At 43.3% G+C, this 27,484-nt stretch overlaps 1 protein-coding gene across 1 annotated transcript in view; it reads right to left on the bottom strand.

Annotated features, from left to right (window-relative positions):
* HOMER2 (homer scaffold protein 2) overlaps positions 1-26,585 on the bottom strand; it is a 58,854-nt gene extending 32,269 nt beyond the window's left edge. Inside the window, exons 1-2 of the mRNA XM_054169152.1 lie at positions 26,429-26,585; positions 2,747-2,903 (exon numbers count right to left, since the gene is read on the bottom strand). Of these exons, the coding sequence (XP_054025127.1) occupies positions 2,747-2,903; positions 26,429-26,520 (249 nt within the window). The 5' untranslated portion in view covers positions 26,521-26,585. The remainder of the gene's footprint in view (positions 1-2,746; positions 2,904-26,428) is intronic.
* Between the last annotated feature and the right edge of the window lie 899 nt (positions 26,586-27,484).

Genomic DNA, 27,484 nt, shown 5'->3' with positions numbered 1-27,484 from the left:
CTAGATGATCTCCAGAAATCCCTTCAAGCCCCTGTCATTCTGAGATTCTGCCAGCTGTGCTCACAAAATGAGTTTCCAATATTTTTGCCTTTAAATCTTGGGCTCAGCAAGTCTCTTAAGCCCTACCTTCAGCCTAGTCCTAAATCTTTCAGCTCTGTTCTACCCTGCAGAACCCCTCCTCACCCTCTTGAGCCCTGGGGGTTTGGGAATGAGGAACAGAGACATGCCAGGAAGGGAAAGGGGACAGGCTAAGCCTGTTAGGAGAAGAGAGGATGGAGCTGAAGGGTCTCAGTGCAGGGTCTCAGTGTTTAGGGACAGCAGCAAACTGCAGAAGCCACTCCTGCAAGAATCAGTCTGTTGGGTTGGTGGTGTATCAGGAGAAAACCACACGAGGCTGACATTACACAGCCTGCCCCATGTCCTACATGACAGCAGTACCAAGGGGTTTCAACAGCCCTATGCTGCTCCACATACCTGCAATTCAACGTCCTGCCCAGAGCAACATGTTGTAAAATACAGCTTACACAACCAGGAAATGAACAATGTTCAAGTGAAGTGCCCTCCTGTATTCTTGATCACTTCAACACATTTTTGTCGTTACTATGTAGTATCAACATCAGGGTAAAAAAGTCCCAATTAATCAAACAGCTGCATACAAATTGGATTTAAGTGAGATGTCTCTGCAATCCAACAGGCACCTTATTATTTGTACAACATAAACTGTTAGAACAGCTCCTTTGTAGTTCAGACAAGGATGGAGAATTGTAAGAGATGCATGTCCTTCATCACCACCTTCCTCCTAAGGCCAAGTCCCTTACCTCACTTGAGCTTCAGCTTTTTTGTCTTTAAAGCAGAGATATCTTCTGCCCATAGTGATCCATGATGCTAATCCATCTGGTATTTGCCAACACATGGAAGACTTTATTCTAATAAGTGAGATGTACATAAAGCAGGAGACCAATGCTTTCTATATTCTTCCTCACAATTTCATTTTTAGCAAGAAAAGTGGGTCAAAACATAAACAATACTTGTTTGAGGGAGAAAAGCAACTTGTAATTTCTTTGGGTAAAAACACCCTTCTTTTTCCAAATCAGCACTCAAAGCAGACAGGTAGGGTATGTGGGCACTCTCCAGAGACAAGCATGAAGGTAGCATCTCTTCTTGACCTGTTCCTTAATCAGCAAAGGTTCAATACAAAAGGAATAATTCATGTGGCCAGCAATTGATTCTAGCTTGGGAAGCCCCAGGGGAGAATTTTAATCATGGAAAGCTCACCTTCTTCTGAGACGTTCTACAACAGGGGGTGGTTCCTTCTGAATGTCTTTTGGGTGGATTACAAAATAAAGCTTGGATGCCCATCTTGTTTTTAGCACACACTTTACACTTCTGGGATGGACCTCTGGCTGTGGGCATATGCTGCCCCTGAAGCTTCCCGCTGCCACATACAGTAATTATTTTCTTTTCATTAATTGGTCTTCATGCATGCATGCACATCCACAAATCAAGTGACCCACTGCTGCAAGTACAGCAGTTTTGGTTTGGGAAACATGCTTGCCTGTGTTTGTAAAACCAACAGCCCACTACCACCAGCATAAATCTTCATGACAGTAGAAGCATGAGCATTTGTGGGGTGTAAGTAAATTAGGGGCTGGGGGCTCAGCTTCTCCCAGCAAGCTGCAGGGGTTGTGTGTGATGACTGCAAAGCACAGCAGCTGGGTTAGCTGGCATTTCTGGAAATGAACTCACTGGCACAAACAGCATAAAGATGGTGACACATTAATGCTGTACCAGTGTCAGTGAAACATTGCCATCAATTTCAGCAGGCATTATGGCTGATTTATAAGCCAATATATAACCAAATATAGCACAGGAGATGTTTGGAAAAACAAGTATGTGAAATAGGCATGACAAATAGAAAAGCTTTATTAAGGGATGATTTCTGCACCCTCTCTCTCCCAGGACAGTGATATTTTAGCATTCTCATCTAAACAGGAGCATGGATAAAGAGGCAGTAAACTTGTCTTGTTACCCTGTGGTTTGCATTTTGGCAGAAATAACTGATGATTTTTGTACAGGAGTGAAAATTTTAAACTTACACCTCTGGCTGGGCTCTGCTAGGGGAAAAGCAGTCACCTTACAAGTAACTTTGGAGGGACTAATCAGAGGATAAATCTAGTATGCAATAAAAATAGTTGTCTGAGCAACCCATTAAATTCAGCTGATGAGGATTCTTACAGGAAATACTTAGCACACTATCTGGAAATGCGAAACAAAATAAGAAAAAAAGAGTGAGGAAAGTTTTGGTGCCAAATTTGTTACCTAAGGCTGACAAACTCCAGTGCAAATGTTGAAGAAAATTAAGTGCTAACCTGTAAACAGCTCAACCAGGCAAAAGCGAATATGCAGTTGGCATTTACATTAGAAGCTCTACTCTGTCTCCTCACTCCCTTTAAAAAGATGACTTTTTTTCCCCACCGAAAAGGCCTCAGCTTTATCTGCCTAATATAGGTGGTGGGGTTAGAGTCTGTGCTATAGACTCAGTTCAGTTTAAAGCTCTTGGCTCGTTAAGATTATAGAGTCAAAGCAGTCAGAAATAAAACCAGTTAAGTCTGGCAAAATCACTTTGCAGGTGTTCTGTGGTGTGGGTACTTATGAACTTCAGGGCTTAATGCAAGCCCATCTATGTCTGTCTTCAGCCAGGGCTGACAGTCACAGTAAACATGCTGGGGTACCTTCAGCCTCCTACCTTGGCTCCATCCACACTGATAATCCGATAGCTGTTTCTCGTGCTGTCATAGAAGTAGGAAACAGTTACAGCCTGCTTGCTTGCGGGAACCCAGTTCTTCTTCGTGCTGGGGTCAATTTGGAAGACATGGGCTCTGGTGGTGAAGATGGGCTGTTCTCTGGAATAGGGAGGGACAGGAGAAATGGATGCATGAGTCTGCGGAAGATGAAATGTCGCAGAAGCCCAGCCTAGACCAGGCACATTGAAAGCACAAGACAGAGAGTGCTTGGCAATACCCCAAATGAAAAAGCTGCTCCAGCTTTGGGTAGCTCTCCTCGGCATTGCTACGTGACATTCAGCACCCTAAATTTACTGCCATAGGCCAGGAAGCAAATGGCTTTTTTCTCCCCATGTTATACTAACACAGTATCCACATTTTCCTTGAGATGTTTAATTCCAGGAAAGGATTCCACGCAGGCTTTCCTTCCTTATCCACATATTTTGCAAAAAAGCAAGAACAAGCAAAGCACAGCTGGATTTCCTCCTGCTGTACATTCCTGTGAGTTGCTACCTACAACCAGGGTTCCTCTGTGGATGCACCAAGGACTCCAACAACCTACAAGCACAGTATAATTACTGAAATATTAATCTCTATCATTAGAATCCCACTGCTCTGCGGATGTGCATGAAAATTTCATCAGGTGCAAAACCAGTCAATCATCCTGGAGAGAAGGGGAAAATAAACACCACCAAAACCCTTTGTTGATACATATTGCCTTTCAGTTCAACTCCCAGGGGATCACATACAGCCCTTGACACCTCCTTCCTAAACACTGGCCTTGGATGGCTTTTCTCACCAAGAAGATTGTGTATGCACTGGAAGGGTTTTATTTTACCTTCCACAGGCGACAATGCAAATCACACATAAAAGCAGAGAAGATGCAGGACCAAAAGGGAAAAAAAAAAAAAGAAAGAAAAATGATACACAAAATCATGGAGGAAAAAGATCAGAATCAAGACTTACTTAAATGCCATAAAACTGAATTCACTTCCAACTATACTGTTAATCCAAGTTTAGCAGTAGAAGTGAACTGCAAATCAAGCTTTACTGGGCTTTTATATAGTTTTTTCTGCTTTTAGGTCTTAAAAGCTACAGTATATAACAGTCTATATTAAGTGTATCACTCAATATATTCTAATCACATATAAAACATTCTGTCATGAATAGTCAGACTTGACAGAATTATGACAGGATTCAAATCCAATTGTACTACAATAGAGTTACTGCCCAAAATTGTTTACCACATGGAAACTGAAAAGGCTGCCAGGCTGAATTTTGTACAAAGCAAATGAGAAGAGAAAGGTGAATGGACAGAGAGATCTCTTGCTTTCATATGCTATTCTTTCCTACTCATATACATAATTCCCTTCTATTATTCTCAGTCTCGTAGTTTTGAAGCTATGATTTTATTAAGATTTCCATAATCACCATCTCCTTGTATATCCACCTGGGCATTTTCAGAACACAACAGCTTTAGATATTGTATGTAGGAACCATATCAAATATCACACAATCTTCATCCTCAGTTAAAATTGGAGGGAGTAAATGTAAGAATATCAAACAAAATATGTGATTTAAATATGGAATTAGCTCAGGAAAAATGGAGTGAGCTTGCAAAGCTGAGCAAAGCCTGAGAAGGAAGAAAATGGAGAGTAGCTTTCTACTTGCAAGACATATGCAAAATGTTACATTTTTCCAGGGGCTGACATGCAGATTTCTGGATGGACAGCTATGCTGAATCCTGTAAGATACTTACATGAAATAAATTGAAATTACAATGAGACTGTCACCTTACAGCTATGAAAGAGTAGAATTTGCTTCAGTTCTCTCTTATCAGTAACTCACTGAACTCGGTTCTTACTTCATAAGCTAAAATCAGTGTTGTCCTCAGCTGGGAGGAAAGGAGCAAGTCTCCATAACATTTACAAGATACTTTCACCATCCATTACACAGCATCAGCAATCTAATGCCCACAGAGGTCATGGAGTTTGTTTGCAAAAAGGAACGCAGGGAAAGGAAGTTTCCTTCAAGCTATTTACTCCTTTAGTCTACTCTTACTTTTCCTGAATACAGTGCTGACTCTGTTTCACCTTTTACTCAGCACTAGATTTTTGAGTGGATTCTACTAAAAAATTGGTTTGTTAATGATAATACCACCTATATACTGCAGTCTAAACTTTCAGAATTTTCCTCCATGCAAAGCAATTCTACAAACAACTAACTCTGCTAACTCTTCTTAAAAATGTCAGAAAAACACCTGTTAAATCTGTGCCTGGCTTCAATGCAGCAGGAGCAGTAAGCATATAAAGTAAACCTGGAGATAATAAAAGTAGGGAGATAGGGAAAAACTATCTATGTCCATTTTTTCAGGAGTCTTGCAATAGTCACTGCTGTCAACAGGAGCTGCATACATGCATCCAAGTGGATAACATAATGGATACTGAAGCTCAGGGTTTGAGATAGCCATCTATCCATTCACATGGGGCTTTTATTCAAAAGTAAAGGCAAAAATCTACATTTCTATATTTCTAATCCTCATAATTAGGCAGCCCTGACTCTCACAGGGAGAGTGTGCTAGATGACAAATGATTTTAAAAAGTAGGAAATGTAATGTGTAAAGTTAAGCACTTACTCATTCAAGATAAGTGAGCTATTGACCCCTTTAGTGAGACCAGTTATTACCCCAGGGAAACCAAATCCATCAGCAGGCCCCATGAGCTGGCACCACTGGCACTGGGAGCTGCTTCCACCCCATCTTCCCAATGGCAAATCCAACATAACTGGCAGACTCAAATGGTGGAAATATTCCCCTTCTTTGCACCCCAGACTCCTTTTACCAGTGAAGCATACACAAGCAACTGTAGAACTGTGTTTTCAAATAAAACACTGCATTTGACACTTGAAAACACTTACCACAGCCTTAGAGAGATACAGATCGAGAAGGAATATTCTGTGCTACCCACTTGCAACTTCTGACATTCAAGAAAGCACTTTACTGATAGAGGAATTACTGTTTCCCAGAGTTTCTTTCTTTTTCATTTTATCAGAGGTTTATCAAGTTATACTTAAAACCACAGCAATGCTGACTTGAAATTCCTGCAGCACATCCTGTGCCCTTTGAGCCCCTGGAAGCTGGCCCCTAATGTCAGCCTGCCAGTTTGCCTGGGGAGGCAGGGAGCAGTGGCGCTGCCAGCCAGGCTGCAGACTTGCAGATCTGAAGACAAAGAGAATTTATGAGTGCTTAAAAGCTCATGAATTCCAACCGAAGTTAAAAAGAGGGTTTAATCAATTGTTAACAAAAGAAAATCTGTTTAAAAAAAAATAAATCAATTTGACAGTAATATCCACTGTTTAGAATAAAGCTGCTTGAAAAGTAGCAAATGGAGATCTAAATTATAGCTAATAGTTCTTAGTTCTCTGTTCAATAATGTAGATTAAGACAGAAAATGCACTTTAATAGGCTTTTAAAATGATTAAATATGGCCAGGATGTTTTATAAATATGATTTCAATTTTCAAGTCACAGGTATATTCATTTCAGTTGACTTTTCATTTCCATCTTTGTGTCATACGAGACAAGCCTTAAGTAAAAATTAATCCTTCTCCATTAACATAAAAATATGTCATAAACGTTTTCTGAAGAATTTAAAAAGCAACCCCTTCAAGACCAAAGTTAACTAACTGCATCCACACCTGTGTGAGATCCAGTATCACCTCCTGGTTAATACACGACTATGCCCAATTTCACAAGTGTGTGACTAGCTGTAAGCCATGTGGTTTATATTACTCTTCCTAATCAACGAGAATGAGCTCTCTCTTAGGAGAAAGTTCAAATTATTTAATTCAAAGTTCCTTGTCTAGCATTTGAATCATGAGCACAAACAGTGATTTAAATCACTTCAGCTGTAAAGAGCCTTTGCTAACTGACAGCCAGCAGTGTAAGTGCTGTGGGGTGTTGGTGGCTGATGGAGCCACGGCACAGCAAGCCCAAGCTGAGCAGCCAGCTGGCACCTGGGAGAACTTGCATCCCCAGACCCTAGCCACAGGTGGAGACAGCTTCAGGTCTAAACAAGGCACCGATGTGAACATTGGAGCAATCTTTTTTGGTAGTAAATATAAGACAGTGACTGATTTGGGTGCCTGTTGGATCAGCACCCACATTCCCTTCAATGTGCAAACTGTCCACCGTGCGTCGGGTGGATGTGCTGACTGAGCAGTAAATAGAACAAAGCAGCTCCTTGTCAGAGAATCTGGAACATCAAGTGTATTTGTGACAGGAGCTCTAGTACTCCACTAGAGGCAAAACTACTATTTGCACGTTTTGCTAAAACTTTCATTGAGGGATCACAAAAAATGGCTGTGCTAAGCATTCCTTGCTTACCAGACAGGATTAGTTGTGCTTTCCTCACACAGATACTAGGCAGCTTTGCATTAATTAACTGATTTACCAATTGGATTTTTTTTTTTTTTTTAATTTATATTTTAAGAACCTGTTCTCATATAGTTGCTATTTGGTGAAGGATGCACATGACTGCAGAGAGTATGTCAGTGTAGGGGTTTTGGAACATAGTGCTTCCTGCTAGAGGCCAGCATCATGCACATGTTGAGGTTTATACTACCTGACAGATCTGCAGTGATTTGCTACAACAAGCATTAGATAATGAGGACCTTTCAAGAAACACAAGGAGGTACAAATGCAAAACCCTACATTGTGGCACACCTCCCATCAATAGTCATGAAACAACAAAAAAAATCTTTGCTAAGGCAGCATGATAAACTTGGTGTCAATAGTTATTTGTGTAGAACTCTGCCTGGCAGTGCAACAAAAGGAACCAATCCTTTATCCAGATCTTCCCATATAATGTAGTTTGGAGTGCCATTTGCATTTATGGTAATTCAAAAATAAGCAGCCTTGCTATAAAGATAAATACTGTTCCCACACCACCCCTCCCCAAGCTCAGCTATCTGCACACCCACAGCTCTCCCACCGGGCACCTGACAGCCGCCCTCAACTCCTGTGCAGGTTGGGATGGTACCAATACCAGCTCCCGAAGCCACCCAGCATTACCTTCTCAAAAATGCATGTACAGCTCCAAAGGCTAAGAGCACATTAGAAAGGCAACATTATGCCTTTGGTCCCAAACAAAACTAAATAATCTGCCCCTTGAAAGCAGCAAGCTCTCCAGATTCTCCTCCAAGACCCCAGAAGTCAACAGGCAGCACTGATGGAACCAGGAGTCCCTGTGCCAGGCTGCTGCTCCCTCACCCTTCTAGATTTTGCTGTTACCCGATGGCCTCTGAGTTCATGGATGGAGAATTTACTCCTATTGGAAATACCCATCTCAATGAAACCCTGGGCAAATAGTGATGCCAGTGAAACTAACCAGTGAAAACACTGTTTTGTCTACCTGTAACAGTTCTCATACATGCACATCTCAAAGTTTAAAAAATAACCAATCTCTCTCCCTGAAACACCAAAATCCCACCAAAGACAGAGTTCTGGTGGAGGATACATCTGTCATGGGGAGAAGTTACAGTTCATGGTGTCACACAACGTTATCAGCATACCTGTTGCAGTTTACACACAAAATTAGTCTTTGCTCAAAGCAAAAGGGAGTCCACTGTCTTCCAGCCTTCTTTCAGGAAGCTGAAAACCACACAAATTAGTTTCTTCATGATGACTGAGGAGAAAACTCAGAAGATCCCTCCTCATCACATGCACTCCAGTCAAGACAAGTGCATCTCCCTTTATTTGCCACAAACAAAGCCAAATCAGCTGTCTCAGCCCAGTTCTTTGAGATACTGTAACCTCAATGTCCATTACTGCCCAGTTCATGGCTGGGTTTGGGGACCAGAACAGGAGGCGAGCCCAGTCAGCCCAGGCAAGTTACAGAGCTGGACAGGGGCAAACACTAAACCTGCATATTTTACAGATGCAGTTGCAGCAAACTGGTCTTTTGGAAGTTCCCTTACCAAACTGGCATATGCTAATTCATCCAGATCATTCAGATCTCATCAGGTGTGACAGGTAGGTTCTGGTGCTGGCTCCCAGCATATACAACCAGTAGAAATGAAGAGCCTGTTTCAACTTATAAGGGTGCAAAACTCATCGCATGAAGGAAGCTGGTGGGTAATGGTTCCATTTTACACCCGAGGAAACTGCCATCATGAAGCAGAGGGCATCCTGGGATAGCAGAGCCAGCAGCAAGATTGAAGAGAAAATGAAATCATTTCATTTCTTCTCTGGAGCTTTGCTATCACTATCATTGTAGGGCACTTTTGTAGCAGATCTCCTTCCCAAGGAATTTTTTCACCATGTGAACTTAAAAGGCTAAATCAACAGCGGAATATTCAACAAAAGGACTATTGCAAAAATGAAGCCTTTACAGACCACAGAGAAGCTATTGCTGGCTTTAATAGCTGATCTTAAACAACATGGAGGAAGATGGAACAAGATGCCAGGATGCAAACCATCTGCCTGCAGCCAAACACTGGTAGCCAGAGGCAGGTCTGTCCAAAGCTGCTCAGCTCCAAAGACATGAGCAGCTCCCATCTGTCCTGCAATGAAAACTTGTCCTACTCATGCAGGTATTTCCAGAGAAAAAATTACTTGATATGATGGAGAAGCAGCCCTGAGCAATACAGCACAAGCAGGGGAATACAGAGAGAAAGAGGCCTTAGCATCTCTTGTACATGAGGGACGGGAGAACTGGCCTAGAGCAATAGACTGAGCTAGCAAGGTACAAGAGCACTTAATTTTTATTCTTTTTACTCTCTGTATAAAGATACTGATGCAGGTACCCCTTAAACTGCACTTGTCTGCACTCTGCTTCCAGGTGGTGCTCCCTGCTGCATGATGGAACAATAGGTAGATAGAAAGGTACAGGGAACAACTTCCGAAAAACCCAGATTAGTAGGACTGAAACTACCCCATTCCTAAATGAAGAGGAAACAAGAATGAGAAAATTATATTTTTTAAATAGCTGCTTTTCCAAGACCACCTTTTTCAGACTTTTAGCTGCTGAAATTCCTGTTTTGTGAGCAGACTGATCTCCTCACTAAGAGGTAGCAAAGAAGTGCCGAATTTGGCAGTAGCACTAATTGAGGGCAAGGTTGCACAACTTGTTTAAATAATCACTGTCACAATTCTCTGGTGACCACTTTCTACTACATTTGACATCAACTCACTAGCAGTAATGTATGAAATTCAAGCCAAAATATCCAACTTTTTATCTGCTTTCTTTTACAGGCATTATTATTTTTACAGACAGAATGTAAACAGCAAAATTGCTTCTTGCATTTGTTAGAAACATAATAGTTAGTTACTTACATGGAAAAAAAAAATAAGAAAATACCCTAGCTAGCTAAAGAGGAATTTTCTGTTAAAACCACAGATGTTAATTGAACTCATTTTTTATTTGCAGCAGAGTAAGTCCAACACAATAAATCCTGAGGACAAAAGCTCTCTGTATGAAAATCATTGTAACATCTGTGAAGTCATTTATGAAGTCAATACACAAATTAAAAGGCTTAACTTGAACAGTGAAAAAGCTCACACTTTAGCCTCTCAAGACAGTGTGAATAAACACTCACACAAAAGTGACAGGAACAGAGAACCCTGCATGAATCCTCAACAGGTAAAGCCATTTATTTCACTGCCCACTGAACACAGAGGTGAGCTCAGCTGATTTGAACTGGTCCCTTTCCAGAAGGCAACCCAGCATTTTCCTCAAGAAACTGGTGGCCAGTGGCATAGACAGGTGGACCCTCTGGACCATGTCCAGAGAAGTGTAATGAGGCTGGTGAGGGTTTTGGAGAGCATGTCGTGTAAGTAGTGGCTGAAGGGGCTAGGGTTGTTTAGTCTAGAGAAGAGAAGGCTAAGGGGAGATCTTATTGCTCTGTACAACTACCTGAAAGGAGGTCAGACTGAGGCTGGTGCGATAGGATGAGAGGAAATGGGTTTAAGTTGTGCCAGGGGAGGTTTAGAATGGACATTAGGTAAAACTTCTTTACTGAGAGTGGTGAAGCATTGGAACAGACTGCCTAGGGAGGTGGTGGAGTTGCCATCCCTGGAGGAGTTCAAGAAGTGTGTAGATGTGGTGCTTCAGGATATAGTTTAGTCATCATGGTAATTGAGTTACCGTTGGACTTGATCTTAAAGTTCTTTTCCAACCTTAATGATTCTATGATTCAACGATAAACAGACCCCAAAAGCCTTTCTATTTCTCTGGATCAGTTAAAGATTACATCGTCTGGGTTCACCACAGCTCCAGAAGAGTTAATGCTTTTAGCACAGCCTCCTCTGTGGTATAATGTATCTATTGTAATATTTCAGAAAGAGATTGCCATTGTAAATTGAAAGTGTAAATCTTGAGCTGAAAGTGCAAGCCTGTAGAAGAGGGAGAGCAGCTTTCCTCTGCATCTATGCCAGCAGTCCCCACCCAGACACAAGCCCAGAGAACACCAGGTTTGTGCCAACTACTCAGGCTCTGGCTCACAGAGCTGCATGCACACACCAAAACTTACCCCGTGCAGCTGTTGTGATGAAGGAAGAAGCACTGACACACACTAGCCTTGCATTTGATGTGTTGAGGGCTGCCCTGGAAACTTCTCAGTGAGACCTTCAGCCACATCATATGGAGGCTGAAGGAGCTCATTATCACATTAGGGGAGCATGTGGCAGGACCAAGCTGGCTCAGGGTAATCCACGCATGAGAAACACTCAGCTCATCTCCACCAGGAGTACACTGGCTTTGCTGCTATCAGATCAGCCCAACTGAACCCAAATGGAACCACAACTCTGCAGCTCTGCATTACCATGAATTTTCTCATGAGCGGGTAAAACACCATGAGGGTTGGTTGTTTACAAAGAAGAAATACAGAGCCAGTGTGCTAGTCTGAACTGCATCAAGCTCCTCAAGCACTACTCCAAAAACAAGAAGCAGCATTCCTCAGAGCCCTCACTCACTCCCCAGGTGCTGCCTAGGAGGCCCCAGCAGTGGTCTTATTGGGGAAGATGAGGTGGCAGCAACCCCAGCTGCTCCTGAACGGAGGTTATCATTGGTGAGAAATTATCAAATAAGAGAAAATAATGTGGACACAATTTTGAAGGAAGAGAGTAATTTATTTTACATTTGTAACCCAGCAGGAAAATCCTTTAACATGTGACTAGAGTCTTTATCATAATTATTAATCCTTTGCAATATGTCTTCTGTGTGGCAGAGAGCTGGAGATACTTTGAGGTTGTGTACACTACTTGGTGTTAATTTAAAAAGAGATTAAATGTCAGAGGACACTAAAAAAATACAATGTACCTACAAAGAGAATACCATGAAGTGAAAGGCCATGGTGTGCTTGTGCACGTAAAACACACTGACACCAACAGGGAAGCATCTTTATGTGTAGGACTTCTCCTCCCATGCTCTAGAACTTGTGTGGCAGCTGAGGTCATCTTTGTGCAAAGAAATCTGAAAAGTTGATTTTAATCAGGAGAATAATCAAAAAAGTATTGCAAAATAATATGATTAAACACTCCATTATTTCAAATGCCAAGAACTAAGTGGATCCTTGGAGGGAAGTACTTTTGTGCACTAATCCATGCATGCAATTATCAACATGCTTTCCCATGCCCTATTCAAACACTCTCCCTCTCCCCCAAGGCTCTTCTTCCACTTACACCAGGGGGAAAAAAAAGCCAATCAGTTCAGTTGTATAACTCTTTTTGATCTACTGCCTAAAGGAACAAATAAGGAATCCCAGCCACAACGTCAGAAGCAAATGATAGGGCACTGCTCGTCCCAGTGGCCACCACCACGTGCAGGCAGCGCAGGCAGGGCACGGCATGCACCCTGTGCCAGCACACACTGTGACTGGAGGTGCTGCCAGAGCACCTGGGCTAATAAACCACTCAGGTCTGAGTGCTTTCTCAGATTGCAAGAAAAAGGGTGCCAACAGATGGTTTAATACAAGGATACGTGCCTTTAATGAATATTAAGCATGTACAAATTAAAAGCAATTAAAGAATAAGCCATTTACTCTGTAAGAGACTAGAAAGATGCAAATCAATGCCCACACCGCGTTTCCAGCACGTGCGTCAACTCGCCCATGCTGAGAACAGCACCAGCCTGCAAAATCACTGCCATGCTTAAACACATGTATCCCTACCCGCCCTCCTTCTAGAGCAAACCATCTAGAAGACAACAACAACAAAAATACCAAATGTAGTGAAGCACACAAACAGCAGAGGTTCCAGTGCAAGCATATTCCCCTTGTTCACAGCCAGGAACCTCACAATGGGAAAGGGCAAGGTGCTGGGCACAAATGCACATGGCTAAAGCACATGTCATTTCCCACTCAATGCAGTTTAAATTAGACTATCTGAACCAAAACTAAAAGCACATTTCCATTATCTGACAATTTTAATAGAGTAATAGAATCAACAACCAGAGTATTTTGGTTGCTGCCAGCACACAGAAAGCACTTCTCTAAGGAACTGGGGGACACAGTTCTTGAAACTAATGTATTTGCTAGCAGCCAGTGGGATCACAGAATGGCATATTTCTTCTGCTTCAAGTTAAAAATACAAAGGAAATTTCAAACATTTAGAAGCTAACATTCACTTTAGTCTTTAAAAATATAAGACCATCTGTTGCCATCAGATTTACAGCTCTCAGATAAGTACATTTATTTGTTGGTGTACAAAGCTGTCAGCAACCCCAGAAAAAAAAAAAAGACCACCTCTAATAATCTTCTTAGCTTCATAGAGAAAACCTACTAGATCTGAACAACTGAACCAACAGGTTATTCGTGAGAAACACGGTAGCTACAAACCAGAAAACTACTAGTCCCCTTGCCACAAAAAAACCCATACCAGTAAACCCACAAAAACTAAGCCCCTACAACTTGCTAACACCACAAACTGCACATACTTGCAGGCAATATTGGGAGAAACCTATCCCAGAACTCCCTGCACCTCAAGAGCAACCCGTGACTGATCCCCACAGACCAGCTCCCTTGGCTCTTCCCATTTCTGCATGCCAGTGCCTCTAACTTGTGGGTTATACAAGTTGCAGGTTATACAAGGTGTGGTCTAGAGAAGGATTTAATTTCAAGTATCAGCATTTCTCATGCAATGCAGATTCTGTAACTATAGGCTAGAATGAAAAAAAAAAAAGCACAACATAATAAAAAAATTTACATTCTTGTGTCAATGGAGTCTTACAAAATTAGTGTGGGCTGGCTGAAAATCTGTAGAATAAACAAAACATAGCACACAAGCTATGTTACAAGCCCTATGAGGAGAGGCTGAGGGAGCTGGGATTTTTTAGCCTGGAGAAGAGGAGGCTCCGGGGAGACCTTATTGCTCTCTACAACTACCTGAAAGGAGGTTGTAGCCAGGTGGGGGTTGGTCTCTTCTCCCAGGCAACCAGCACCAGAACAAGAGAACACCATCTCAAGCTGTGCCAGGGGAAGTTTAGGCTCGAGGTGAGGAGAAAGTTCTTCACAGAAAGTAATTGGCCATTGGAATGTGCTGCCCAGGTCAGTAGTGGGGTCACCATCCCTGGAGGTGTTCAAAAAAGGATTGGATGTAGCACTTGAAACCATGGTTTAGTTAGTCAAGAGGTGTTAGGTTGGACTTGGTGATCTCTGAGGTCTTTTCCAACCTTACTGATTCTATGATTCTTATTGCACACTTACTGTGCAAGATGAGCTTGGGTAACACCAATTAAAAAGTTTGAGTAATTTTCTAGATATGCAGTAGCCATTACAAATCTAACCAAAGTTTCAAGAAGGTAACAGTCCTGAGTGGCCAGGCTAGGATACCCACCAGAGGCTAGAATTGCAGGAGCAGTCAGAAGTCAGACCCCTTGCAGTGTCATCACTGGTAATCTTAACATAAACCCCTATAACATAAAAACCACAACAGCAAAACTATTCACTCTGCTGAAAAGCCATCTTCTCACATCTCTGAAATCAAACAAGAAACTTTGGGGGAAAAGTCTTACTGATATAATTCTAATGATCACATTTCTCATGTTTCTAACATTTAGGGCTTTGTGCCTCATTAGTTAATACAAGAGAAGAGGATTTCATAGTAATTTCTTCCCCTGTGACATTCTCTGTCCTGATGGTATTTCTTGATTGAAAGACTGCAAGTAAATCTGGCTTTGCCTTATGAAATTAAGGTCTACTAGACATAAAAATCCAATTAGCACTACAAAAATTAAAGCACAACATTTCCTCAGTCTCATTTACACCAATACAGACTTTTTCTTTTTCTTTTCTTTTGCCTTTGTCAAGGGTGAAGGACACAGCTGAACGATGAGGGGAGTTTTTCTGTCTCATTTATATATTGACTGTAATAAGGCCAGCCAGGTAGGCCTGCACAAGTGCTGATTCTGTCAGCAGCCAAAGTTGCCAGGACTGTGAATATTGTCACTTATAGATTGATAAATGGACTACACGGACTAATTGTATTTCAGCATCTCTGGACAGATGGCAAATCTTACAGCCATATGGTGATTATTTCCACCGCACTGAAAGTATATTAACACTTACTAAAATGTTTAAAGCGATGAGATGATCTAAAATAAATTCTCCATGAACTGGGATAAAAATGATGGGCTCAGTGAGCCAGCACACTGGGGCTGGGCTCTTTCCCAGGATTCCCATTCGGTGCAGGCTCGAGGGCCTGCGGGTATTGCAGAGTTATTGATGAAACTGGCTGTGTACTGGGTCCTCAGCTGGAGCACAGCTCCATTGTGACAGCCTCCTTTTAGCTTTTCTGTGGCACCCTTATTTAGTTGCTACTGTTTGCTGCTTGATATGCCAGCTGCCCTCTGAGCTGGCAGCACTGATTAGTATATTTCTTTTCCTAGTATTTTTTCCTAAATCCTTCTCTGAACTCTGGTTGAAAATGCTTTGAAGTGATTGTCCTATTTTTGAAGGTAGCCACATATCCGTCTCTGGCCCATGCAAATGCAGTAGAGGACAGCCCAAATAAGGGACAGTAGGGTCTCTGGAGCAGGACTTAACACGTGCACTATACACATTTAGCTGTCCCCATACCTGCTCCCAAAAGAGGAATCAACTGGGAAAGAACAGAACTATGTCCCAGCAATCCTGTAAAACAAAAAGTGCCTGGATGTCGACCAGAGGCTCATCCTGCTCACTGCCAACTGGATAAGCCATTGCTAAGTTCTGCAGTGCTACTTCAGCATGAAGCTGGTAGCTCATCATATTTACCAAATGCAAACATAGCATTCAATGGATAATACGTCAGGCTGATAAGTATCCCAGATGACACAACCTGTTTATTGCTATGTCCTTTACTAATACTTTTGCTGTGGGGTTTTGAACCTTATATAAGATTTATGCAGCAGTGAACTCGCCCTTCAAAACAGAAGAAGACTACATGCTCTAAGTTACTCCTTCTTTATACCAAACAAATGTAAGCAAAACCAGCCTGTAAGTTCCAGAGCTATTTTTATGCTAAAATAATAGCCCATATAAATAAATAAATAAATAAATTATTCTTTGCTTCATTTTTTGAACAATATTCTTAACATTTATTTGCTTCAAAATAAAAGATGACATTCTGAGTGCACTCTCATGGTATAAGATTCTTTTCTAGTGGAAGCAGACACTTCCCTTGTGGTGGAGAAAAAAAGTTTATGCAATTTCCCCAATTTGCCATCAGTAAATTATAGCAAGACAACAGCTAGAAACTGCACTCTTCCTAGTCCCTGTGACCTGAAATTATTGCCTAGTGTTAGTATGCAGAATGGATCAAGTACTCACTCAGCCACTGAGGACAAGGTGCCAACTGGTGAGAAGTTCTTACTATGCTCTTCGCACATTCACACTTTAGCACGCTAAGAATTAAACTGATGTGACTTGTAAAGCTTCTATTACAGCTTTCTTTTAGGAAGCTTTACTACCCCTGAGAGGCAGAAAAAGTGCATTTCTGTTGCCCATTTCTCCCTAGATAGCCCAGGCTTGCATTGTGTTTTTCCACATGCCTCCCCAGCCAAGGCTTTGACCCAGCTGCTGCTGCCCCAGGCACAGGCTGGGCTGTCCTCCCTGCAGGGAGCTGGGGCAGCTCCAGCTTCACCACAGGGTTAGGAAGAGTGCCAAAAGGAGTCGGAAAAGAAAAGGAAGAAATGTAACTTAGCGCTTAGAGGTGCAATGTTTGAACCACACTGGAAATCAGCCCTTCTTTTAAAGGAGTAACAGGCAGCACTGAACCATCCCAAATCATTCCCAGCAGTTGTGTCTAGTTTCTCTTCTGGCCAGTAATTCAGAGGTCATCCTGTAAAGCAGTTGACAAGCATAAACTCTTTCCAATACAACTTCATGTCACTTATGCTAATTTAACAGTTACTGGAAAGTGTGTTGCAAATCAGTGCAGTGTTGCTTTGATAGCTCACGGGAGAAGCCTTAAAGGGTTGCACAATATTGCTCTACCTCCTAAGGACAGGATACCAAATCATAAGGCAGGGAGGAAAGACTCAGCAGGGAATGCAAAGTGGATCAGATATTTTGATTCTCTTCCAAACTCTAAGCTTAAAATATAAAAACTTTGGCAACTTCTCCCCCATAGAATTTGAAATGCTAATTTTTAACTCAATGGAGAAAAGTTCTTGCAAAGATCTGAACAATACATATGCAAGACTACTGCTCCAAGACTGAAATATTCAGAATAGACATTCTCTGTAGAAGGAAAGGCAGGTAACCACAGCCATGGGATAGGTGTTTACCCCAGGCTTCATGAGAAGCTCAGTCCAGCTGAAGAAAGAAGCCCTCGACAAAGCCCTAACAAGTCTGGGGAGGCAAAGCAGGGCAACAGTGATTACTGGGAGCATCAGGCTGAACATGACTAAGTCCTTCAAAGATGATGCATCTTCCATAATATACAGTTTTGAAGGTTTCAGAAAAACAGATGCTCAGAACTTTCTGTCCAGGGACAGTCTTTGAGGGTTGCTTGGAAACTTTAAAGATGTTATTTGCCCGTACCTCTCAAAAGGCTAAGTGGAATTTCACATTATACACAAACACCCATTTTCCTGCTTTACAGCAAGAGGGGAAATGCAAGTTTCCCAAGGAAGCACAGACTCTGCACACATTTGGATCTACCTGGGAAGAGCGAGCAGCCTCCATGTCTACCCCAAATAACTCCCAAACCAATAGCTGCATTTCTGGAGCACTGGATCTGACCCTTGCTCCACAGCTATTGTGTTTTGTTGTGACTGAGATTAGAGACTCAAGCTTTTAATTTATTTTCCTTGAATTTAGGTGGGTGTAGTGAAGTGACAAATCCCTGTTCTCTCAGTCAAGCCAGTTCCTGTTTGTCTTGAAAAGGACCATAAACCAAATTAGGCTCAATTTTATGTATTAGCATTTTCAGAAGCTACCTTAAATAAAGGTTTTTACTTCTATAAACAATAGGCAAGAGAAAATTAGCTAGCCCCTCTAATGGACTACATAAATGACAAGTAGCTGTCAAACAGAATAATCAATCATGAAAATGAGAGAGCTCTCATTCACCTGTGTGCTGTACAGTTTAAGGCAACTAAATCTCCATTGTTTCATAAAAGAAGAGAGGGCATTGTGATGTCAATCATCCTCTCCTTGTACACCCAAGGGTAATGGTTGTGCCCTTGAGCATACACTCTACCACCTCAGCACTCTCCTGCCTGAGCAGAAACCTATTGGCAGGTCAGGGAAGAATATTTCAGTTTGGGGGCTAGAGGGGTTTGTCCCATGTGAAGGTGTAAGAGGTGGGGGCTTTACCGGGAGGGGCAGTGCATAATACATCCTGGTTAGAGATGAGGCAGTGCTAAGGTAGAGACAGGGTAAGAACTATGCTGTTGCCACTTTTTGCACCAGCATGTGAACTACCTACAAGACCAGAGTTCCTGCCTACTCTTCAGACACTACCATCCTCAAAGTAAACAGTAATAAGGCGTCCATACTCTCACTATGTTTTCCATGCATCCTCCAAGCAGACCAGAGGCCCAGGACAGCCCTGAGTGCTGGCTGGGGACATTTGGCAAGTCCCGTCTCAGAAATTGTCCTGGTTTGCTCTTTTGGGTTTCTTTTTTTCAAACACTCTCACTGACAATTTTCACTATCACAAACCAGATCATGTGTTCCCACTTAAACAACTGCAGGGAGACATTTTAGATGCAACATATTTATGGTGGAAAGCCAGAATACAAAAGCCTGATAAACCCAGGGAATGAAACAAAGGCAACAAAGCAGCATTGCTGTTAGGTATTACAGAGCGACTCAACAAAAGCAAAGAACTTGAATCAGTCATTGCAATGCAATTAATATGAGGAGAAACAGTGTGTGCCTTGAAGTACTACAGTTCCAAAAGGAAAAGCCTTGCTGAATACCCCCAGCTATGGCTACACTGCCTGTCCTTCCTCTAGGGATGACATTAATGAATGCTGAAAATAAGATACCTGTATCTCCACATAATAAGATCAGCATAACCCTTCAGAACCATGCAAGATTTTTTTTCCCCCCTCAAAAAAACCCCAAACCAACACCCAGTGTTCCATATCTGAGGAGAATCTACTGTTAGGTGTTCAGTAGAGGCAAAGAACAAGTATTTATACAGTAAGTACTCATACACACCATTTCACAGCCCACAAGGAAGGATCCTCAGTAGAACTTGAAGCAGATTTAGGAAATATATTGTATGAGTTGGATACATATTTTCAAATATATTCCATAGAGGACTTTGCTGTCTTGCTGCATTGATGTGCTAAACCTCACCTGATAAGAATGCAGTTGCAGGATTTCTAATATTATAATGCAAATGCTAATAGGGAACTACACCTAGCAGGTCCAGAGGGCTTTCTGAGGCCCCTTGATGTATAGGCAGAAAAGTTCAAACAGAAAATGTATTCTTGAATTGCAGCAGGGTTTGAGTTTCTAACTCCTGTAGGCTGCAGTGAAACTTCCAGAAGGAAAGAAAACAGTTTGTCACTTCAGAAATTCTTGCAATCTTGCATTTTTATAAGCCATGTCAAATAAATAAAATCAGACTAGGATGTGGGTGAGGCCGGAAAGGAGGATGGATACATTACCACTGAAGTGAAAAACCCTTGCACAGTAACCAGCAGTCAATTCTGCTCACACCTCCATTGCCAGGCCCTCTTTCCCCTGTGTCAAATCTGTTCGCTCTTCTCCACGATAAAGCCACAGTTGTTCTGCAGCTAAAGCTTCTAGTCTTGCCAGCCTTCAACATGAAGCCCACAAATCCTAAAACACCTACACAGCAGAGCCTCCTGCTCCCCTATGAGTCATTAAGCAGGCTGTCCCACTTGGTGACATCATCCAGCAATATCCATTTTTGAAAATAAAAAAACAAGTCCTAAAACGCCTCGAGCATCAATTATTTAAAATATTATCTTCATTTTAATCCTGACCCCAGTGGCAAAATTATTATTGTAGAGCATTTCCAAATAATGCAAGAGGATCCAATAGCCTGTAATAGTTGCTACGTCAATGACGAGTAAGCAGCCAGCTACTTGTGTCACACATGAGCTAAGCACAGAGCATTCAAGCCAGCAGCAGCGGGCAGATTTCTCTCTTACAAACAGGCAGAGAGCAGCTAGGATGTGTCATCAAAAATATAATCAAAGATCAACTGCATCATCTAATCTCATCTTGTACATTTTGCATGAGTACCTATTACACAACCTCTAGTCACACCATCTCTAACCTGTGCTGGGTGATGTGTGGCTATGGTGCAGCAGTAACCTTCCTTGATACTAATGGTCTATTCCCTGACTAATCGCTCTTGCCATTAAAAGTGCTTCCTCAATGCTCAGCCTTAAATGCCTCCCATCTTCGTTTGAAGGCAGTGCCCTTGTCACATTTGGAGATTTAATAACAGCATTGTCAGCTGTTTACAGCACACAGCTGAATTATCAGAGAAACAGTTGAAATATGTTCCTCTAAGCACATTTACATCCTAGGGAGCCAATGCACAGTATAAACAACTCACACGCTGTATTTGCAGTGCACAAATGCAATGGACAGCGTTCAAGGTGAGAGAAGGCAGAGATTTGACTGTGTACCAACCTTCAGTACTGAGGACCTTCCCACTCTGCATACATCCTTATCACAAAGTCAACAGGAAAACCAACAGCTGATTCAAAATGCTTACATGTCCTTGGGTGCTTACATGTTCATGGGTGAGGCTATATATTGTAGGCACTGCATTAATAGAGTCCAATGAATGAATACACAGTGCAGTGGAAAATCTAGATGCAAAACTAGGCTGACGTCCTTGCTCTTGGGTTCTCAGCAAACTCATTGCTCCTTCAGTCATGCTGGGAATATGCTTGAACAGTTCAAGACACTTTGTCAGATCTCAAACTGCTTAAAACTACTCCCAGTTTAAAGGAACTGAACATCAAATAACTCTTTTTAACATTTCAAATGATGCCTTAGTTATCAGGAGACCTACTCACCAACCTCTTTTCAAATAGAAAGAAGGGCTTGAGGGACTTCCAACTTTGTGGAGGATATTTTATTTATAAGGTGGTTTTCTTTTTTCCTCAAGTGATAATCACATTAACAGTGGTAATTAGTTAGGTTGGTAGCTGAAAGCAACTTGCCTATGATCACTCTCTTAACACCTCATTTTCTTTCTGTTCACTCTCTACAGCATTATCTACGTGAGCGAATTTTGGTGGAAATTTGTATCAGGGCACTCAAACCAGTTGTGGTACTGGTTTTTCCTATTGTAATTTGATTAATTTATCTCTAACAGATCAAATGATTTATTGGTTTTTTCGTAATCCACTGTGTCTTTCATGCCAATCCATGTTTCATTATTTCTTTCTGTTACTCTTTTATTAGGGTGATTTCATAGTTTCTCACAATCCCATATCTTCCTTGGGCTTTACTCACACAGGAGATTTTTTTCCGCCCCCCCAAATTCAGTTACCTGCATCTATCTGCACTGCTACAAACTCCTGACATAATTGTGTGCCAGGTAACATGGTCTCTTATTTGATGGCAGACTTGGATGGAACACTTCAACATTAAAGGTTTGTTCACTCACTTGAGTGCAACTGCACCAAATTCCTAAGCATACATAAATCCTTATGACAGTCTAGCTATTTACATTTTTTTTCCCCATTCCACCAAGCTCCCTGCCTCTCTAAACTCATTTAAATTTTGTTACATACAAGAAAGGAACTACATATGACAGGCTTTATACCCACTGTTGAAATCAGAGTTTTCCCATCCATTTAAGTGAACCCAGCATACTGGTCCAGAACTCAAAGTTCTCTAGACCTTGACTTTTTCACTGGATTTTGCACAGACACCTGTATCTGTACACAGAAATATCAAATTCTCCAAGTCAGAACAGCAGCCATTTATAACCACTCTGCAAAATGGGAATAGCTACATAAGGAATGAAGTCTGTGGAGAGTCAAGCATCCCCAGCCAGCTGCTTCAAAAATCATGACATCAATAGCCTCTGCATCTAACAGATCTCAGTCCTCTTTCTTGAAGGCCACCATCGCCAGCTGGATGATGCCTGATATAATCACTCCCCTTGAGCTAAGATAGGAACTGAACTGAAGATGCTGACCTTAAAACCTAAAAAAAAAAAAAAAAAAAAAAAAAAAATTCCTTGAGCTCACAGTACCAACTTGGTTTCATTTGGGCATACACTTGTCCCAGTCCTGCTTTGAGGGACAGTGGCTTTGCAAAGAAAGATGGATGCCTGCCACTCCCAGGGTCCCAGGATGCCCCGTTTCCTCATGGACAGATGGCTCAGCCAGACTGTGCAGGGAACGGTGTTAGACTCTTGTGGATTTCAGTAGGAGCTGGACAACAGCCAAGGTGAATTTCCTCTGCAATGTGCTGTTCCCTGCTAGGAAGCTTCTTAGGCGAAGCTTATCACCATGGTATCTAAAGTACTGCTGGTACTGGGAAAGGCCAGCTTGAAACCATCCAAAATTAATGTCGTCTTGTAACACTAGCTTCATCACATCTTCTACTTCCTTCAGCACCTCCTTTCCTTGTTGTCCCATTTGTGTGCCTTCTACTCCACAAATAAAGCCATACATTGGCCAATGGACATTAGTACTGATAACAGCAGAAGGAAAACATTCAAGGCACACTTTCCTGGTGTTCTTAAATGTCACTGTATGACATATGACTGATTTCAGAAATACAGGTACTCAGCTGCACCTTCTCATGAATATATCACAGGAGGGACAGGGTTTTGTTCATGAGCCCAGTCTCCTTAGGATGAGGTTACTCCATTGTTTGATCCAGTCTTGGGAGCTCATCTTTTCCCATGTTCCTAGAGGAGGTACAGATGGATCCCAGCTGGACAAAACTGATTTACCACATTAGCCCCTGTGGAAGCAGCACAGAGAAGCCATCTCACATCAGTGAAAAGAAATGTGTGCTATGAGCTAGTTTATCATTAACCTGTAGAGCATCCACTGCCACGTTGTTTTACAGCTTTCTGCAATCCTTTCTAACCTGCAGAGGCCTGATTTTCATTTCTATATGATTTATAAAACAGATTTAAAATTCAACTTTATTGCTAGAGGGTATTTAAATTAGTCACATTTTAACCCAACAGATAATACAAACAACAGCTCCAGCAGCAACAAAGTTATTTATATGTCTCATCCAAACTGGATACTTGTTACATGCCTCAAAACAATAAATATTTTGTAGTAAACAGACAAGGAAATAGAAAGTAATTAACTAGGAAAAGAATGCAAGCACAGACGAAGCATCTCTCCAGCGCCTCCTTAAATCATCCAGTAACTAAACCTGAAGCATCCATATTACTGGAAAGTTAGTTTAGATTGCTTAAATTGAGGACAAATTTAATCAGACCACAGCTATTAGACGAGTAGGTACAGCCCACCGAAGGCAGAGCCACAGACAAGCGAGCTACTTTCTCAGTCGGGTCAGTCCTTGGCTTGCAACACCAAAAGACAATGCAGGTGGTATTTTCAAACAAAGACTTTTACAGCTGGAAATGTGTTACATTGTTGATTTCAAACAGCTGAAGTTTGAGCTCTGAGACCATTGAGGTAACAGCAGCTATCAGATATGCTCAGTAGAAGAAAGTGGTGATTTAGGAAAAGCTTTTTTCCCTTTAAAGCAAACATTCCTCCACTGAGATCCTTAACAGTGGCTTGACTCAAAGACAATAGTCTTCAGCCAGCAGGAACCATAGCGTTCACTTTAAAGGACACTGAAGCAGATATATTTATTTTGTATACTTAGCTTTTGGAGCTTTTGGTTTGTTGTTGTTGTTTTTAAACATTGTTTTCACATCTCCTAAATTACAGGCATTAATTTTTTAAAACATGTAAATTACTTCCATAAAACTTGACACTACCTTGCTGCTTAGTAGGTTGAACTAAAACAACAGTTTAAATAGCTTAGCTCACAGTTAATATGCCATTTAAATAACTTTGCTGAGCTCAAGTAGCTATATCAGGTTTCACAGCACCATCAGTCACTGCCAAATCCATAGACAGCATTTAAATGAATCATTAGCAAAGGCCACCCCTAGGAAATTGAAGGGGGGAAAAAAGGCAGGGGAGAATAAAAAATACTTTAAGAGTTAAGTTATTGTCTCAATTTCTGTGACAACATGCCCCATATGCCTTCATCAAAATGCACCCGGGAAGTGAATCCCACTGGAATGCCCGGCACAACATGCTTCACAAAGCCAGATGAGTAGACAGGTGCCCATATTTCACAGAAGGAAAAACTGGAACATGCTGGGGTGAAGAATTTCCCAGCAAAGGTGGTACAGGGAGGAACCTGGAGGGGTTAGTCACGTCATGTGTGCTAAGCCATGGCTGCAATAGCACTATCACAAGCCTATTTCCATGCTCTGTGTCAAGAAGGTGAATGAAATGAGATACTGTCAAAGCATATATCCAAAACCCACCTTGTCTGCACTCTGCACAGTGTATGAGTGTGTACAGCCCACACTGAAACTCTGGGAATGAATGACACTGGGAGCTTGATCTCACACGCGCCAGTGTAAGACTGAAATAGCTCACTGGAAGTGAAACATTAAATAAGGATATTGAGCTAGAGTGGTGAACGTGCCTCATCCAGTACGAGTCTACACAACCCAACACTGCGTACGCAGCAGTGCGGACATGAGCACAATAAGAGCACTCAAAAGCTATCAAAGCAGGAACAGAATGAGCCCAGAACTACAACTGATTTTACAGAAGGGAGTGGGGGACCACTGTGACCTTCCTCTTTTCTCCAAGCCACAGACAAACTTTTCACTAAACAAGCCTATCAGTATGGAAGTGGTTAAAAATGACAACAAAAAATACATTTGCCTTTAGAGATGCCCTGGTAAAAATGAAAGAGACAAGTTTCCCTTGTATGGATGCTCCAGCGCTGCTCCAGACAGGTTTTGATGCTTCTTTCTCCAACCCCAAGGACAGTTTGTGTTTTATTTTCCAGTGGAACTTTACATAATTAAGAAGCAGGTGAGCCCCTTGCAATTCTGAAGTGAAACGTGGGGAGATACTTAGATCTTATTTTCTGCCTCTGCCCCTGTACTTCTATTCAACGCTCCTGGGGATCAAATTCAGGCACAGGCAAAGCATTTTAATTCATTATTTATCCATATTGTCTCAAATTATATCTCTTTGATAACACCACACAAGTCTACAGTGGGAGTGTGCATAGTTGGAAGCAGCATGAGGAAGCCCAGAAACTGGAGAACAGTTCCTTGCCACAGGGGGGTGAGAAGAGGCAAGGAAGTGAAAAGGTGCAAGAGAACATAATAGGATAAAAATAAAGCAAATTAAATGTGTGGGTTTGGAATCCCCCAAGACATTCTGGTCGAGAGGATCTCAAACCTATATATAGTTCAAGCCAAAAGCACAAGGTTAACCTCTGTTTCCTGATATTTAGTTCACAAACTGCTCTAACGCCAGCATTTAGCTTTTGATCCCTCGTTAAAGTTAGAGGCTAGGAAAAACGCAGAACTGGCTTTTTGAAAGATCAAGATGAATTCTTAATTGGATGTGAGCAGAGACTTCTGGCACGTTTGAAAAACAAGGGAGGAACGGGTACAAATCAGACAAAATAGCGAACGACTGGCAGAGTTGAGGCAAGTTTATCGTGTGCCTACAGCCACCGAGAGCTCTCGCTGAGCATGAACCCTCGCACGGAACTCGCCGCTCAGCCCGAGCACGCATCCCTCCGCTCCGCGGCGAGGGACCGGACCCCGGCCCCGCGCCAGCCTCCCTCGTGGTCGCTACACCACCGGTTCCTCCTAGCTTTTTCCAGTGGGGATTTTGCCACCGGTAACGTGCCCGCTCCGCCGGTGGCTTGGACGGGAGCCTCACGCCGCCGCTCAAAGCGGTCGGTAAATGATTAATTACATTATAAAACGCTGGTTTCGGGGAGCGCTCACCGGGCAGCTAGGCTCTCGCCGCGCTCCACCTGCGGCGGGGCCGGGCTGGGAAGGGAGGCGGCGCCCACGCGTGGGCCGGGTGCGGGGCTAGGGCGGCGGCACCCACGCGGGGCCGGAGCGAGACGCGGCGCACACGCGGGGGTCGGCGCCCACATGGGGCCGGGGCCCGGCGGACTCACCCCATGTCTCGGCACCTTTCGGCGGCGGTGGCACCCCCGGGCGGCTCCCCGCGCTCGGCGGCCAGCGGCGGCCGCGTCCCCACTTCGCACATGCGGCCACCCCGGTACCGGCCCCGGCTGGCTGCGGCTGTACGGCGACAACGGCGGAGGCGATGAAGCGTCCTGCTCCTCCTCCTGCCGCCTCCCTCCCCCCTTACATAACCTCCCTCCCGGGCGGCGGCGGCACCGAGCAGCCTCCCGCGGCACCCGCCGCCCTGCCAGGCGGGGGCGGCGAGGGGCGGGGCAGCGCGGTAGCGCGGTGAGGCGAGGCGCGCCCCCGGGGCTCCTCAGTTATTCGCCCCAGGTGCGGGCAAGCGGCGGTGGCAGTCGATCTGCGGTGGTTTGTGCCTTCGGGTGGGGAGCGAAAATCCCTGGCGGGAGGTTGGGTCATCTCATCTCCCCTGGTGCCCACCCGAGTGGGTGCGACCTGCTGCAGGAGGACGGGGCGGCAAGAAAACTTCAGGTGAACTTGTGCGGATGCTACCGGAGCCGCCACGACGGCGGGACGGGGAGGGCAGTCCAGGCCGGCGGTCCCGTAACGTGCTCCTCCTGGGATCAGCTTTTCCAGGAGGACGGCTGCTTCCCGACCGGCTGTCCCTGGACTGGTTTCTTCCGCAGCGGGAGGCGCCCCGCCGACAGCCCCGGCTCCGCAGCGTGGACACGGCTGTGGGTTCTGGGGATGCCCTTCCGACCCAGGGGCGGTGCCACCGTTGAGGGATGTCTTGTGAAAGATAAGCAAGCGACTCTCTCCCGCTGTCAAGCTTCCCCACGTCTCTTAAAGCCTTGAATATGTTTTCTCAGGGATATGAAGGGAGGGCAGCCAGTTCCTGCCTGCCCGCCCTGCCATCCCAAGTATCTTCCGCGCCACCCGGCAATTTCGCCCACTTTTGGGTAACGGACCCTGGCAGACTCAGCCCCACAGTCCTGATCTGGGTCTTGCAACCAAGCTGCCACCCTCCTGCTCAACCCAGAAGTGCAAATTGCATCAGGTGGAATTATTCTCTTTTGGTCCTACTT

The sequence above is a fragment of the Dryobates pubescens genome, chromosome 17 (genome assembly GCF_014839835.1).
Source record: "Dryobates pubescens isolate bDryPub1 chromosome 17, bDryPub1.pri, whole genome shotgun sequence".
Classification (NCBI taxonomy): Eukaryota; Metazoa; Chordata; class Aves; order Piciformes; family Picidae; genus Dryobates; species Dryobates pubescens.
This window is presented reverse-complemented; position numbering and strand designations above follow the sequence as displayed.